The 17822-nt window shown below is 37.6% G+C and overlaps 1 protein-coding gene across 6 annotated transcripts in view; it reads right to left on the reverse strand.

The window, feature by feature from the left end:
- Positions 1-1587: 1587 nt before the first annotated feature.
- Positions 1588-17822, reverse strand: part of TP63 (tumor protein p63) — a 56423-nt gene continuing 40188 nt past the window's right edge. For 4 of the 6 annotated variants that reach the window (XM_075202304.1, XM_075202302.1, XM_075202303.1 and 1 more), the window contains 4 exons: positions 11523-11680; positions 9079-9223; positions 6130-6223; positions 1588-4373 (listed from right to left, as the gene is read on the reverse strand). In XM_075202304.1, coding sequence (XP_075058405.1) covers positions 4077-4373; positions 6130-6223; positions 9079-9223; positions 11523-11680 — 694 coding nt within the window. In that variant the 3' untranslated portion in view covers positions 1588-4076. Of the gene's footprint in view, positions 4374-6129; positions 6224-7506; positions 7583-9078; positions 9224-11522; positions 11681-14545; positions 17305-17822 lie in introns of those variants that run through there. The other 2 variants (XM_075202305.1, XM_075202308.1) reach the window with 2 other exon arrangements.

Genomic DNA, 17822 nt, shown 5'->3' on the forward strand with positions numbered 1-17822 from the left:
AAACCTCAGAAACAAGAAGAGTGGGTAACTGTAAAGCATCATCATCCATTTATTTATATAGCACCACTAATTCCGCAGCACTGCACAAAGAACTCTTTCACATCAGTCCCTGCCCAATGGAGCTTACAGTCTAAATTCCCTTTCATACACACAGAGAGTGAGCGAGACTAAGGTCAATTTAATAGCAGCCAATTAACCTATCAGTATGTTTTTGGAGTGTGGAAGAAAACCGGAGCACCCAGAGGAAACCCACGCAAACACAGGGAGAACATACAAGCACCACACAGATAAGGCTATGGTTGGGAATTGAACTCATGACCCCAGTGCTGTGAGGCAGAAGTGCTAACCACCAAGCCACCATCAGATCTCAAAGATAATGTGTCAATAAACATGTGTACATAGCATGTATAGATGTGAATACTTCCCTTTAAGAATATTGTAAGTGCATCTTAATCATCAAACATGTTTAAATATTTCTGTAGGCACAATATGTGTTTGTAAAAGTTGACGTGATTCTGAGAAATAATAAACTTTATATTTTTTTATTTAGAAATAAATGAAACAACTTTACATAATGCAATTTGTCATTATACAAAATATTTACAGAAAAAATGTCATTTAACACCCACAAACAATAAAGAACTTTTTTTTTGTTTTATGGAATTTTTTAACAAATGGGAACGAAGCTCAAATTACATAGAGATCAGTGCTATACAAAATCCACTACCAGAAAACACAAGAATCTTAATATGTGACTTCAGGTAGGTGGTAAAGGAGCGCCTGCAGGATGCAGAACCAAACCAGGAAATCACAATAACAACAATCATGAGTTTTCCTTTCAATTGTGATTTTTTTTTAGTTATATGTATAATAAAATAGCTTATTATTTAATGCCATCCTGTTCCAATAGTTTCAATACATTTGAAATATAGGACTCTAAATTTAAATATGTACAAACCAAACAGTACAGTAAAAAAATAATGTGAAAAGAAGAGTCCACAGAATAAAGCCATTATATTAATACAGTTAATCTGATTTGGAAGACCTGCTATCCCGCAATACAAAAATAAGAAATCAAAACATTGAATGTAGCAGAACACAGATATAAAGAAAGTATATTTTACAGGAAATAACAGGGTTAGAGTTGTAATAGTCCATTACGTGTAAAGCAGTGCCATAACAACATCTTAATCAGTGTACAGAAAAGCTACAAACTCTCAGATCTGGCCTTTCACGTATCGGCTAACTACCCTGATCCAGGCCAAACGTCCTACTTCTTGGTCCAACGATTACCTCAAACACACAGATGGGGGAATTGGTTGGCCAGATTTCCCAATCCTGACTTATTAAATCTGATGCAACAGATTTTGATAGTAAAAACCTACATCACAATGTCGGAAAACAGACAACTTAGCTGACCAGATCTCATGAATGAGTGGCTTTAGAATGGCAGTGTTTGTATATAACATGAACATTCACATCTTAGTTCAGTTTCAATAACAAAAGAAAATAAAAAATAGGAAAGGTAGTAAAAAGGTACTTAATTATAGAACTGGATGGCATTATTTGTGTAATGTTTTTACCAATCCTGAAAGACCAATAATAAAGTTAAGAACCAGTAAGCTTCTTGAGATCGTAAACGACTTGTTGTCTAGGTTGTATTGTATCAGAAAAATAAAGCAAAACTGCTTGCTTGAACCTCTCGGATTAAGCATCACCAGGAGTTCCAAAGTTATCAAGGTCTACTTAATATATTAATATAATTATTTTAGCATTCCAGCACTGACAGTGGAGGAAGGTCATCGTGGTTGACGGCATCACCGGATAAGACAGGTGAACTCCCATAATGCTCTTTATGGGCTAAAGCACCAATCCTATCTATACTATTCCAGACTGCAGAACTCTCCAGGTAGCAATACAGCTTAGAAGAACATCTTTGCATGAAATAATATATGTTACACATAATAAAGAGAGATCAAATAAAATTAAAAAAAAAATTCAGTTTTTTTTATTTATTACTAAATTTAAAACTAGTCAGAATTGGATTGGTGTGATACTACTCCCAAATTCAGGTATGCAGTCATAATGGAACTAGTGTTATCTGGCTCTTCCTGTGAAACTCCTGACTCTGAGTAAGGACCCCGAGTAGGGAACACAAGCTGACTAACAGTTCCTCACCTGCTATACCTTGCACACATGCCTACAACTAGAAGGGAACCAATCTTCTAAGAAAATGTTCATTAAAAAGAACAACAGAAAATAGGAGAAGTGTCAGTGCTGAAATGAATTCTCTAACATAAGAAGTTGTGCATGCTCTAGAGTGTCTCCCAAAGCAGAAATACTTCAACTAGAAGATAATAAACCAAAAATGAATGTCCTGTTGTTCATGAAACCACTTTATGTTTTATAACATCCAACATAGTGATCAGGCCATGTCTATTCATTCATCCCAAATCAAATAGACACTTACCCTAGTGCTTCTGGGGTTGTAGGATTTCCTAGTAGCCAACAATAACCCATAAAAATATATTATCAAGTACTTTCAAACACACACTCATACAGCTAGTTTAAGCTATGGAAATATAAAGCAGTAAATGAAATGTAGATATGATATTCTGGTTTGAAGAAAAATGAAGCCCAAAGTAGACTGTAAGTCCCAGCAAAATGTACAAAATGCCTCACTTAAGATTTGGCAATGCTGGTTGGCATCTTTCTTTTCTGTTGTAAACTAGCAAGCTCAACTATTTTACTTAGTGCCTTAGTACTGTTTGATTTTTTACATAAAGTCTTATTAGGTTCTTCTACAAAGGACCCTGGTTCCTGCAGTAAACTATTTAAATCAAAAGCTGTATTTTGCTAAACACAGGTGGTGATATACTAATATGGTGGGAAAGTAACCCACATCAACAAACTAGACATTTTTAGACATTAGTCTAAAAAGTACTGGATTAATCAAAGATAATTGGTTGCTGAGAGCTACTGCACATTTACACCATATTAGTAAATCATTCTAATTGTTGGATTTAATCTAATTTAACAGGGACAAATAATGCTTCACATGTATTATGGTGCCATATGGGGCTAAATTGAAATGACTGTTTGGTTGTTTGATCAATTGCTGCCATCTCTGTAAGCTCTGTTATTGGTTCTTGTTCAAATCAACACCAAGCATTTAATAAGTGCAACTATACAATATACAATTTTGATTTAATGAAAGGTAAAAAAAAGGTTATTGGCAGTGATAGTAATACAATAAGGCCATCAGCCAGTGGTGCCTGCTGGGGTGAACAGTTCCTTTCTTGTTGCTAGCTAGACAATGCAGCTACAGAGAAAGTACTAAAGAACTTGTATCGTTTGGGTCTAATAGTGGAGAGCCAGGGTGCAAACAAGGAGTAGAAGGGAATCAAGTAGGCAAAAAGCAGGCCCCATATTAAAAGGAGTGAACAAAGTGACTTAATGTTCTCTTAATACTCTCTCTAGAGAGCATGTTTATCCATTGTTTGGTCAAATGAAATGTAATCTCCCTTAGTGATAAATAACATATGTTTTTGAATAATTAAAAAGTGTGTGATTTCCTGGGCAGTAGCCTACATCTTGGCACCACGATCTGTTGTCACCCTGCTCTCCATAGTATAATTTGACATCCTCTGTTTCCTGGTGCTTCATTCCTATACAGGGCTTCTTGGCACGGGTCTGTGAGCTACTGATGGGGGAATGAAGACTGAAGTTTGAAACACAAGTGCAACTCATTTCTCTAATACCCTAACCGATGTACCTGTCTTGCACACCTACTTGTATTCTTCCTTAGCTTTAGATCCTCATCTGTAACTTATGTCTTCTTCACATCATCTCCGCTAAACATGTGTATATATATATATATATATATATATATATATATATATATATGTATATATATATATACACATATACATATATATATATATACACATATACATATACATATACATATATATACACACACACACACATAAATACAATGATGAGGGATGGCGGAAGATGGTTTTAACTGGAAAGCATGATGTTGGGCACAGTTAAGAGAAAAAGCAAGATGTTAGTCATTCTCCCTCTTCTTTTATTCGCTGCTGCTTATTTCTGCGGGCATCCATATCGAAATTGAAATCATTCCACTCATCCCGGGGTGGGAAGGATATGGTTTGGCGAAGCGTAAACCGCACAGCGTCAATGACCCTCTCTCCACGAGGTTCGTTAGAACCCACGCTGACAGTAGAAGCACTGCTGGTTGTCCGGAGCAGGTGGGGAGGCGATGAGAACTCATGGATTTGCCTGTGTTCCAATAGACCTTTCCATATTGCATGACGAAACTGCTCGGGAATCTTCAGACTAATCAAGTCCTGAAGGAAATTAAAATAAAAGCAAAAAAAAAAAAAGACAGCAATGTGAAAAAGATTTTTGCCACATCATTGTAAAGAAAATGAAATAATTAAGGTATAGGTACATAGCGTTTTATATTATATTAAATAGTGTGCAAATTTATTTATAAAGCACTATCTATAAAGCCCTAAACCATTTGGAAACTGATTTTTCCGCATGGTTTAGGCATTTTTAAGTAAAATGTTCATTTAAGAAAAGCCTAATGCAGGAGATATCGGAGATATCTTCTGTATTAGGAAAATTACTATATTGGACCGCAGTCCCCATAATACTCAATTAGGATTGCAGTCTGGACAATTTTATTAAGTCCCGAAAAGGTTATGGTTAGCCATTCAATCCTATGGGGAGAGCACTGCAAGAGAGGGACCGCACATGGCAACAGCATTATCAATATAGACTCCGAGTCAGAACCCGTAGTCTTCATCAAAAGAAAGTCATCGCCGGGACAGACTCCTATCGGAAGTACTGTCCCAAAATCACTTGTATATTAAATTTAGCCCAAAAGTCATCTGTCATCATTGTGATGACAGATGACAATTAACGGGGAATTGTTAGCTGTCCATTAATCAGTACACCAAAAACTCACACTGTTTTTTTTCTTATTTTCCATTTACATTACAAACATTTTTGTACACACAGCAAATTTCCTTCTTCGCACTGAAAGAAGCTGCAAGGAGCCAGTCTGAGCCTAAAATGGTAACTTGTGCTTTCATAATCGTTAAACTTACATACACAGCGGTGAATGTTACAAAATTCTTATTTGATTAAATTGAATTTCTGCTGAGAAGTGTTAAATTAATGGTTAAACAATTCATACAAAAAGATACAGTGATATAAACAGAGTAATAAGACATGATTCTGCAGTCAACCTAACTTGTAATCAAAACCAAAATCTGTAAAAAAGAAACATTGGGGACTGGGACAAAGGTGAACTTGGGGACAGAAAAAAGTGAAGGGGGAGTACTTTGTGGGTGAGGGCTAAGAGAGGAATCACTAGGATGTACAGGTGACCAATCTGTTCCAAACTAGCCAGTGACACATTACTGGATTGGACGTTAAGCAAAGTTTGACCCTGAAAGGAAGCCCAAAAAAGCTCAAATCTTGTGGGAGGATGCAGAGGAGATCCTCAGAATACTTTAGTATAGGGGAGTGTTTGGGAAAGTCTGGGATAGGTAGAGGTAGCAGGATATGCTTGGGGTCATGTGGGATCTGCAAGCCAATGACACTTGTAGCTTGGGAACCTGCTTAATTCCAAAAATAATTTTTGACATCATCCCAGTTAATAGAACTGTGGTGGTTCCATGCCATGGGCCCCTGCCTTTCGGTAGAACTTACCCCAGCCAGCATTGTTACTGAATCTTGTCCTCTGCTGACAACTTTTACAAGGTGCAGTACAAACAGCCAAATGTTAGCTCCTAACACAGATGAAGACTGTGCAGAAATAAATATAGTACTGTTTGGATTTAAACTTCTCCAGGGCTGTCAGCACCAGAAGAAGAAATGTTGTGGCACTGGAACGGGTCAGGTTCTCCTGAACTTCAAGAGTTCCTGGCATGGGATCCCAACAGTCCACAGTACTACTAGTTAGGAGGAGGAGGATATTAGTGACAAGTTAATTTATAGTTGTAATTAGTCTTTATATTAGCCAAAGGTCTCTCCTCTAATAAGTCAGGGAAAGCATAGTGGAAGGTGAAAGAGCAGGTTAAGGAAACTCACCTCCATTGAATAGTGCTCAATCTGATAGATGTTGCTCAGGCCCTGGGCAGTGAAAAAGTCCAGACAGGATGAACATCCCAATCTCGCTAAAAAACTAGAGACAAAAGAAAGCAATTTTATATGAAAATGCAGCGGGTTCCTGATTAAAAATAAAAAAGATATTTCTAAGAACCACACAAGAAATGGGACAACATAACATTAGTTATGTGCTTTCAAAATCTTTTGGTATTTGGAGGCTGGTAAAATAAACTTCCTAACATTAAAGCTATTATATGTTGCAGTAATGAATATTGCTCACAATACTGCACTGATGAATGACATCACTGTATATGCAGAACCAATCCGCATAGCATCTGCGTGGTAATTTCGAATTCAGTAATACCCCATTCATACTGCACCAAAAACCCGGGTTTTTGCAGAGGCACGCTGAAAAACCCGAGTCTTGGTGCAGTATGAATAGTCCAACCACAAAATCCCGGGACTTAGACCCGGGATTTTGCGAGGGGTAATTCCCGTGTTGGACCCCACTAGCCTGCAGTATGAATGGTGCAACCCGTGTAATTCCCGGGTCTCACCATTCATACTGTAAAAAAAAAAACTGTGAGGTAAAAAAAAAAAGATTTTAATTAATAAAAAATACATAAGAAATGTTTACTTAACTTATTTTCAGCCAGCGGTGTCTCCGGTGCGTTGCCGGCTGTCAGGGGGACCTCTGGGTACTAAAATGATGTAATTTCTAATGGTCTAGAAATGACGTCATTTTAGTACCCAGAGGTCCCCCTGACAGCCGGCAACGCACCGAAGACACCGCTGGCTGAAAATAAGTTAAGTAAACATTTCTTATGTATTTTTTTTTAATTAAAATCTTTTTTAACACTTTTTTTTTTCTAAAACCCGGGTCGGGCAGGTGCAGTATGAACCCGCCCGACCCGGGAATCTTGTTATCTATACTGCCCTGTGCCCCGGCAATATCCCGGGTTAACAACCCGAGATATTGCCGGGGCGGCAGTATGAAAGTGGTATTATTGTTAACTACAGATGGACAAGTCCTGCTCCATGAAATGGTCAAATACAATTCAAGGTTCAAAACAAGCATCAAGGGCTGGGGGGCCCCACTGATGGATGAGCTTGACAGTCAGGAGAAACATTTCAGGAGTACAATGGCAAAGTATATAGCAAACGACCAAGAAAGAAACATAGCTAAAAATGGCAGAGTGGTTGGGTACTTCAGGATTAGCCTGGGCAGTCCATAGTTGAAATAATTTTGCCATCTGCATTCTTTTAGCATAAAGTTCCCAAAACACTGCCATATTAGCCAGAAGTATGTTTAATACAAAGACTAGTGTGGTTGTAGAGGTAAAACTAGCGTTATCTCACCTCACGTCTTTCTTTTACTGGTCCATACGCATGCACAAATTGATTAGGGGCGGGGGATGAATCCATGCCCAGGTGACTGTAAGGGGGTGCAAAATACAACCCCTTACTTTTCAAATATTTTTATATGTTTTAGAAGTTCAGCAATAAAAAATGCAGAAGGCACTTCAGAAAAAAGTTACAAAACAACCAACTATGCTAAAGTGGATTACTGACATGCACATTGTTATTTAACAAGATTAGCTAGTATAATTAAAGGGAATTTATACATAAAAAATATATTTTCCTATATAACTTTCCTTACCAATAATAGTACATTAGTGGGAGTTCACCATTTTCTGTATTTAGCAGGGTCCAGGCATCTCTGCCGATCACCACTGGAATCTCAGCTCCCTCAATAGCAGGAGAGAGCAAACACAACAGCTGTAAGCCTTTGAGTTACAGTTGGTGCGCTGAATCTCCCTGATGCGGAGAGAGCCAAGCAGCGATGTAGGTAATCGTCTATAAGCAACAGGACCTTGATAAATACAGCAAATGGTATGAATTCCTAAGTTCTATTATTATTGGTAAGGAAAGTTATCTTTTAAAGTGCAACTACCCCCCTCATCCCCTTTACAAGAATGTGCATTCAATGTAAGATGATCACAGAAGTCCATTCATTTTCAGTTTGGATACAACATAAAACTATTTTGTATTAAAATGACACATAAACTACTCACTCTCTGTAAGTCATATAGTATTTGTAGAATCTTCATTTACAAAACAAACAAACCATTAAAGTACTGTATTTCTAGTTGTAGGTATTCACAGAAAGTTCAAGCCAGCAGAGCATTTAGCAACATATTGAGAGTATCCTCAAAAAAGGTTACTGCATTTTGAGACATGTATTTATGAAGATGTCATAGAATAAGTCCAATACTGTGGACTTTTTCTTAGGGTCTAATTGTGCAAAATATGACCCCTATTATATAGCTAGTCACTGCTTACATACACTCTCTAGTATAGTGCATCAAACAAGTACCTTATCCATCGGATTCTCCACCAGGTGCAGCCTTCTGTCTATGCCTGCCTTCCTACATGTACTGGCTAGATACATTCTACTAGACAGGGTATCTAACTAATAGTTAGATATAGGTTAGGAATTATATTTGCAAAATTGTCTAAAAAAGTCCACAAATATGGGCTAACAATACAGTAGTGACCACTTATTCAATAATCAGAAGAGTCACAGGTAGAGCTCAAAAAATTTGGTGGAGAGATTGTGATACAAAGTAACAAATATGCTGTGCAAAATCTTATACAATGTACTCCAGAGCACACATGAAAGTAATATACAGCTTCTTTTACTCATAAATAAAACCAAGATGTAGGCAATTGCTAATAAGTTCCTCTACTTCATTCATAGCTGTAGACCCTGGTACACATGAGATAAATATATTTTCAGCTTTTCATAATTGTTTTCTATAGACTAGAAGTCGGTATAACCAAATAAAGTCTAGTTTTCCATATCTAGAAATTCACACAAACATTTTATGACACGGTGCCTATGGCATTAACATTTCTTTGTGTACTTACCTGGAGATGCTGCAGTCTGTAGGATATGGAGGAGGTGGTGTGCAGTGTGATGTAGATGCCATGGATAGGGAAGGAGGCAGCGTCTGTGGAGGGCTAAGCCCATTAAGATCCCCAGTCATTGGCATATGGGCACTCATCATGGGAACTGGTAGCAGGTGGAAACATAAAATATAAAATATAATGCACATCATAAATCTATTGAGGTAACCACTGTATTACTATGGTTTGTCTATGGGGTCCACACAGGAGCAAAATTATTTTACTGCTAGCAAAATACGTGTGTACAAAGATTACCACCTGTTGCTATAGTAGTGACAATAGATTATTAAAATAGTGGTCAATATAACTTGAATGGAAATCATATTGAACTGCATATATAAAGCATTGCATTGTATAAGACATATTGCTAAAATTTCCTGCTGTCAGAAATGATAAAAATTCAAATAAATTCTGGGGAACAAGATCCTGAACTTGCACATGATGTTTTACATTAGATTCCTAGTTACACCTGGCAACCACTACAAGATTAGTGATATTAATGTTAGTGATTCAAAAGGCATTGGGGTATATTTACTAAACTGCTGGTTTGAAAAAGTGAAGATGTTGCCTATAGCAACCAATAAGATTCTAGCTGTCATTTTGTAGAATGTATTAAGTAAATGAAAACTAGAATCTGATTGGTTGCTATAGGCAAAATCTCCACAGTTTAGTAAATAAAGACCATTGTGTTTTATTTCACCATATCTTCCTATGTTTGGACTAAATTGGACGTATGCAACTTGTGGGTGGGGACCCTAATCTGTGCCCTTATGGGAACCACCTCTCCCAGTTCCAGAACAATGGTGCACCAGACCATAGGACACACTGACAATTGGCAATTTATTATTTTAATCTAGGAGTCCCACCTCTTAGAAGAAAATAATAAGCACATAACTAAATTGGTAACCATACAGAAGCAAGTCCATATCAGCCAATATTTCAACTTTTGTATGAACCAAAACACTTCAACAGAACTTAATGTCATATACTCGCAGGCAGAATCTGCAGCAAAAGAATGTTACTGACATATTTTTTACATATAATTTGTATATTTTGTGGCCTTCAGGACATGCAACTGGCAGTGAAACAAAATACTGTATGTGATTTTGACATATTATTGAACACCTGCACCTCTGGCAAACACTTATTGCAATTAAGAAAGATCGTTTTGCCTACAGTTGAAAGAAAGAAATTCTCATGTTACATTTCTATATTCAGTGTTATGTATATTCTGTCTTTAGCAACTATTAGAAAGTGCTTCTCCTACACAGTTTGAAAAACAATCCCTTCCATGCTTGAAGGGAATACACAAGTTCACAACAGGGTCCAAAAATAGGACACTGGTCTTTACATTGACCCATATGTAGATTCTTTAACATATGTAGGTGTAATTCATAATGTTTAAATCATAAAATTTGCAATGTACACACATACACACACAACTAATGTACACACACACACACAACTAAGTTACACACACACACACACACACACACACAACTAATGTACACACACAACTAATGTACACACACACAATTAATGTACACACACACACAACTAATGTACACACACAACTAATGTACACACACACACACACACAACTAATGTATACACACACACACAACTAATGTACACACACAACTAATGTACACACACACAACTAATGTACACACACACACACAACTAATTTACACACACACAACTAATGTATACACAACTAATGTACACACACACACACACACACACATGTTTCAGTAAAAAAGGCCCTGGCAAAAAGCTTCCATATAATGTTAACATCCACATGAACCCATTTTCAGGGAGATTTCATCTCAGGAGAACTGCATTAATATCAGGACTGGATGACCGGCACGTTGCTTTAGGTGAGCATACACGCTGAAATCAATCCCAATCAACATGTGTTTGGGGTCTATCAGATGTGATTGGGAAAGAGGAACGGATGATGACTGCATCTAACTCTGTATGTGGTCATCATCAAACTATGCTAATGTTAAATCTTTCAGCTCGATCTTGCAGATCTGGTCACACACACACAAATCCACATAGACACCAAACTAGCAGCAGGTCCCCTGATGTGCAAACACTCTGAAAACAAACTTTTATTACACATCCAGATAACATGATATTCTATGAAATATATTGATTATTGTTTTTATCATGCTGAAAATATAAGTGCTATACAGTGCTGTCTTGGTGTAGACTACCACTGAAAACTTGCTTCTTACTATTCAAGTCTCCATAGACATCACAAAGTACAACCACAAACTTCAAGCACTCTTCATGAACCAATATGTATTTTTTTCTATAACTGTGCAATGAAAAATAATATACAAGGAGCCGATCCATACTGCAGAAGTCGGTACACAAATTTGTCTTTAGGTACTTACTGTTTGACCCCATACCATCTGACATGGCATTAGGAGTAAGGGAGTTTCTCTGCTGTGGGTTCATCAGCTGACTGACAGAAGGTAGCTTGTTCATGCTATTCATCTTGCTGAGTGGAGGAGAGGCTGATCCAAAGGAGGGCTGTCCTTGTAATGAAGATCTGCAGAGATACAAGACATGTGATGGTTAGGGTACCTAGTGCCTACACAAACACCTTGTGTTGTCAGATTTGGGGTATCTTTACATTTACCCAAACTCTGTGGGTGTTTATGGAGCTTGAAAGAAGCATCCCTGAACCATATGGATAATAGAGTGTGTATCCCTACAGATATTACAGATATTACATAAAGAATGTCCAAGCATAGATTGAAAAATGGATCAATGAAATGACAATGCTCAATATTTTACTCAAATTGAGAAGGACATATTTATAGAATATCTGAAAGTATATAAAAAGGGAATTTTCTGGTGTTCCCCTTTAATAATATTTGATTTATATTTAAAATAACATTGTTGAGTGTTGTTCATTGACAAATAGCTGATAAATCTGTTTTGTAAGCAAGTGGGGCTGCTGCTTTGTGATGTAGTTTGGCATAAGTATAGTTTTAGTCTTTCTTTCCATCTACATGGACACTTGAAGAGTTCAGAGTTTCCATTTTCATGCTCCTATGAGGAAGAGGTGATATTTTTTCTAACTCCATCATTCCAGCAACAGTTCACACATCTTCCGGGCAGGTATGTGGAGAGATAGGATCACTCAATTCCCTCTAGGTATAGGGCAGCAAGCCAAGAGGAGGAGGTGGTGAGCATATACCCTGAGGCGCTGACTGTAGGACCTAGAGATTCAATTACACACCTCAGATTCCAGACTTAGTTCACTGTTGTTTTGATTATGTAGAAAGATAAAAAGGTACATTGCACAGTACTGCTGACAATGATTCTGGGGAGATGAAATGTCTGATTATAGGATGGAATTAAAAAAAAACTATGATTAAATCAAAGTATACGTGATGCTAGTTTTCTTATGAAATACACTCTTCGATAACGCCTCTTCATGGGTTTATACTGGTAGGTTGTTCCGTTGCACAAGACCCTTTTCAAACTTGTATTTCTCTACAACAAGCGTATGGGTGAGCTATAAAATGGTGTCAAAGTGAACAATGACTATGTGCCTGCTAATGTGAATGGAACGCGGAAAACTGTGTCAGTAAATTGTCTACTGGCTATACACTAACTGCACCTAATACTCTCTGTATGGAACATGTAAAATACACAATGTATTTCATGTTTAGTTTCTGGATGTTTCTGTCTGTATTTAAACATTCGGTGTATATCTGTGAAAATTAACAGGAAACTGACATAGAAGTTATTATTACCGCTTACGTACGGCCGCCCAGGCAATATCCCGGGTATATGAACCTGGGAAATTTACGGGGGACAGAGGGAGGCAGAGTATCCCCCAGAGTCCAAATCCCAGGTAGACCACGTTCATACTGAACACAGGTCTGCCTGGGGTTTCCATGACAACATCACAAGAGGAGCTCTGATTAGCTTCTCTTTTTTTATTTTTTTATTTTATCATTGTGTCTGGTGAGACCCGGGTTGAAAAACCCAGTTTGCACCATTCATAGTGCAGGCTTCTCGGGGCAGACTCGGGAATTACCCCACCAAAAGACCCGGGTCTAATTCCCGGGTCAATTAGATCTGGGACCATTCATACTGCACCTCAACCCGGGTTATCTGAGCTTGCCCCGGCAAAAACCCGGGTTTTTGGTGCAGTATGAATGGGGTATAAGTAGCGTTAAACTGAATTTAAAACTGTTCCCTATGAGAGTACTTTGGGGTGGATTCCTTCCATGATATCTCCACCATTCACTGTATTTAGCAGGGTCTGGGCACTGACATGTAGCTGACCTCTACTGATTACCTACTTCATTTAACCTGTTAATGAAAGCCAGTAACTGATTGGTTTGGAGGAGCACCAGGTCTTTCAATCAGCAGCCACTTTCCATTTACAGTACTAGGTTTTATTCCTCCTGTTCTGGGAGACCTGAACAATTTCAAAGATGTCCGACAAAGGTTATGGTTATATGCAATGGTTAAAATGAAAATTTAGAAGTGGCGGTATGGAGATGTAAGTGAATGGAATCTGATAGCTTCTCAATGAAGGCAGTAGGAGAAGTGGCGGTATGGAAATGTAAGTGAATGGAATCTGATAGCTTCACAATGAAGGCAGTAGGAGAAGTGGCGGTATGGAAATGTAAGTGAATGGAATCTGATAGCTTCTCAATGAAGGCAGTAGGAGAAGTGGTGGTATGGAGATGTAAGTGAATGGAATCTGATAGCTTCTCAATGAAGGCAATAGGAGAAGTGGCGGTATGGAGATGTAAGTGAATGGAATCTGATAGCTTCTCAATGAAGGCAATAGGAGAAGTGGCGGTATGGAGATGTAAGTGAATGGAATCTGATAGCTTCACAATGAAGGCAGTTTGAGAAGTGGAGGTATGGAAATGTAAGTGAATGGAATCTGATAACTTCTCAATGAAGGCAGTAGGAGAAGTGGCGGTATGGAGATGTAAGTGAATGGAATCTGATAGTTTCACAATGAAGGCAGTAGGAGAAGTGGCTGTGTGGCATACCGACTTTGACCATTGGTTATATGTCAGTAGCAAGCTGAATAAAATTTTTATTTTCAGCTTGTTTTCTAGATTAGGTCTATGTGACCGATTCAATGTGGGCATCAAGACTTTTATGTGGCTCCTAGCTTTCATGACATCCGCCACAGATTTCATTTTTTAATATAATCTGGCCTGAAAACGTGTATTTATAACACATGTAGCCTCTTAAATGTTAATCCTTGGACATCTTTTGAGTAGGCATTTCAAGTACGCTTAGCAGGCAGCTACAGTTATGTGTTTGTCTCATTGACCTTATGATAATCTGGCTTAAGTACAAGCAAAAGAACAGGAACTGGAACAAAAAGACATCCGATGTCCAAGATAAACTAATATAAATATTTATTGGCAATTAAGAACATGCAGCCACTCGAAACAGCACTTCAAGAGGATGCCAAGGGGAAACCCAGTGGAATTTGTCTGCATAAAATGAATATTTTCCTATTTTTAATGCATTTTCTTTTAATAAAGCCAAATTCTTAGGAGAGTGATTCGTAAAGTTAATAACATTACAAACTCTAAGAGAGCAAAGCATTGAAATTAATACAATAATGTCTTATAGTACTGCTTTTCAACATTAATTTTTACAGTTTTTTTGTTGGTTTTACACATAATAATATGAAATGTAGAAGAAATACAGTAGAAGCTACCCACTGCTTGTCTGTTGATCACACCTCAAATTTCCCTACTGCTGCCACAAAAATGATTGGTTAAATACAAGATTTAATATAAAAGATTATCATTCAAAACAACCTATGTAAATGTTTTCAGAGATGTTCAGATATTTGAAATGAAATGTAGTTACTCACACCATCTGCCACACTATACATTACTGTTGTATATTTGCTTTATGGGGTATATTTACTAATCTACGGGTTTGCAAAAGTGGAGATGTTGCCTATAGCAACCAATCAGATTCTAGTTATTTATTTAGTACGTTCTACAAAATGACAGCTAGAATCTGATTGGTTGCTATAGGTAACAGCTCCAATTTTTTCAAACCCACAGTTTAGTAACTATAACTTATGTCTCATTTACTCAGTGGTGCAGAACAGTTTACCATTTTGTAAATAAAAATAACATTGTGGTGGCTACCAGCTATTTTCTTTTGTGTGTCTAACCGTATAAACTTGATGATTTCATGGTTCCCTTTCATAATTTCAGAATACTGGACAAGCATATATCCTTCACCTTCTACAGTGATTTGGGGGAATCTATATTCATACTAAAATGCAGTATTTATTGTATTTAATCCTCCACAGATTTGCAAATGTTCACCTTTGTGGATGACACAAATAACTATTGTAAAACTATAAGAAATAGTTATGGATGGACACAAATTAACCAAGCAGTGCTCAGTCTTCCTAGATACTAATGCAACCATGTCCAAGCATATTTATTTCCAAATGTACCTGGATTTGAGAAAATTTGAACTAATTTCACTAAATAAACACGAAATGCACAGTTTAAACTTGAAATAACAAAGGCTTTTGTGTCTGATATCAAACCAATACAGAACAATTTACATTTACATCTGTCCAGCAGCATTTGTACATAATCTGACATGACCAGCATTCATGAACGACTATGGAAAAAGGCCTATCCCAGCATGTAACATTTTTAATACACACAAAATATCTTTAGCAAAATGTTTACATTTGAGACCTGCTCAAAACCAAGAAGCAAGTATTACAAACACCAAACCAGAAATATTTGCAACCAACAAGGAGAGGGTAAAAGGCAAGTAATCTACCCAAATGAAAGATTAGTGCTTGAGTCCCTTCACGAATGCTACATAAATTAAAGGAAATATCAAATTCAAAATGAAAAAAAAAAAATCACACCCCTTAAAAATGTACTTCACTTTCACTAGTCTCCCACAAGGCTAAGCTGTTTACAGCAAAGCATTGCACATGGGCACATCATTTGAAAATGGTTGAAAGAATGTAGCTTATCATAGATCCACATGACAATTGCTGAAGCCCATGCACATTCAAATGTGTGTTACCATACAACACACTGACAGTAATATATATTCACATGGCACATGCACATGTGAGTAAGCTGGAGCATTTGTCATAGGGATCACTAAATCCAACGATAGCTGCATATCTTGCTTGGTTTTCAAACAAGTTTATCTGTGGTAAATGTGCCACAGATAACAAAGATTTCAATGGTCACCTCAGAAATGGGTGCTATAGGAATGTTAAATTCTCACTTACATCCAGATGTTTTACTCAGCAAATATTTTATCTGGAGTCCTATTATAACAGAAATAAAAATAGAATAAATAATTGCTATTGCTCAGTAACAATGTCAGACATTAAGATATCACATGCTTGCCAACTTTTACTTGTTGGCCTCCGGGAGATCCTGGGGGAAGGTGGGCATGTAGGGGCGTGGCGCAATGAATTGCATTATTTTAGCCACGCCCCCACTCACTTCACTAATGCAGTGGGCTCAGTCCGGGAGGTTGCCCTGCTCTCCCGGGATTCCGGGAGGACTCCCAGAAATTCAGGAGTCTCCCAGACATTCCGGGACAATAGGGCAACTGCCAGATATCATCACTGAGCTCCTCCCCTGCAGTCACTGTGAGTGATAAAACTCACAGTTAGTGAGTAGGGAATAATGTGGGGTAGATATTTTTAATGCATTTTGTAAAAATTTAGACAAAGTGTTAAGAAAAGTGTCCCAAGCATTTTTTTTTTTTAAAAATGCCCCATACCTTTAGTTTAATGTTTAAAATGTATGGTCTAAAATTAACCCCACCAAAACAAGTGCAGGAATTGAAGTCGTAGCTGTATGATACTGCAATTTTCAGATTCTTCCAAGACCTCATCATGGAGCAGTAAGCTTTGCAACAGTTTATTCCATCAGTTTAGATGTATTGCAGCTAAGTGCTAGTTTTCCTATGTAACAACAAGATTGTCCACAGGTTTAAAGAGAAGGGTTTTTTTTCCGGCTGCATGGCAGTACAAGGAAATAGTCTATGTTTTATGGATACATTGAGAGGTGGGAGAATGTAGAGTGTTTTGGGAAGGTATCTTTGTCTTTCAGAAGATCTCCCCGGGGATCCATGAGTTCATTCCGGAAACAGGCCGTTAGGAGACTGTAGAGAAGAAACCAGAGAAGAAAAGAAGAGAAGATGATGACCATGGAGAGTGGATAGATGCAGTGACACCACTATGACCAAAGTGTGACATACTGGTGGATGGTGGGGATATGGGGGAATATTTTACCAAAGGTCTGTGTTCCTCTTACATCATTAGTTATAATATATTATACATCATGTACCTTGATTACTGATAATGGCACAGACTCTCGCCTGTAGAAGTGAAATAAGGACAAGACAATGCTCCTCATTACGATGTGTATCTGCTGGCCAGGTGTAAAACATTTCTAAGTCTGTCCCTTATTCTGTTAGAATTGGCACACAAAGAACAAATAATCATACAATATTGCCTTTCTGGGAACATGGACGTGAGAGAGCAAGTGTACCACAAAGATCTAAAAACAAAGGCTTACAATGTTGGGATTACAACACGTGCCAGCTCTGTAATTTCCTGAAATTCAAGCCAATTGAAGGAGTGCAGGACAAGCGGCATGCTTAAGGTGGAATGAAATATA

The sequence above is a fragment of the Mixophyes fleayi genome, chromosome 3 (assembly GCF_038048845.1).
Source record: "Mixophyes fleayi isolate aMixFle1 chromosome 3, aMixFle1.hap1, whole genome shotgun sequence".
Taxonomy (NCBI): Eukaryota; Metazoa; Chordata; class Amphibia; order Anura; family Limnodynastidae; genus Mixophyes; species Mixophyes fleayi.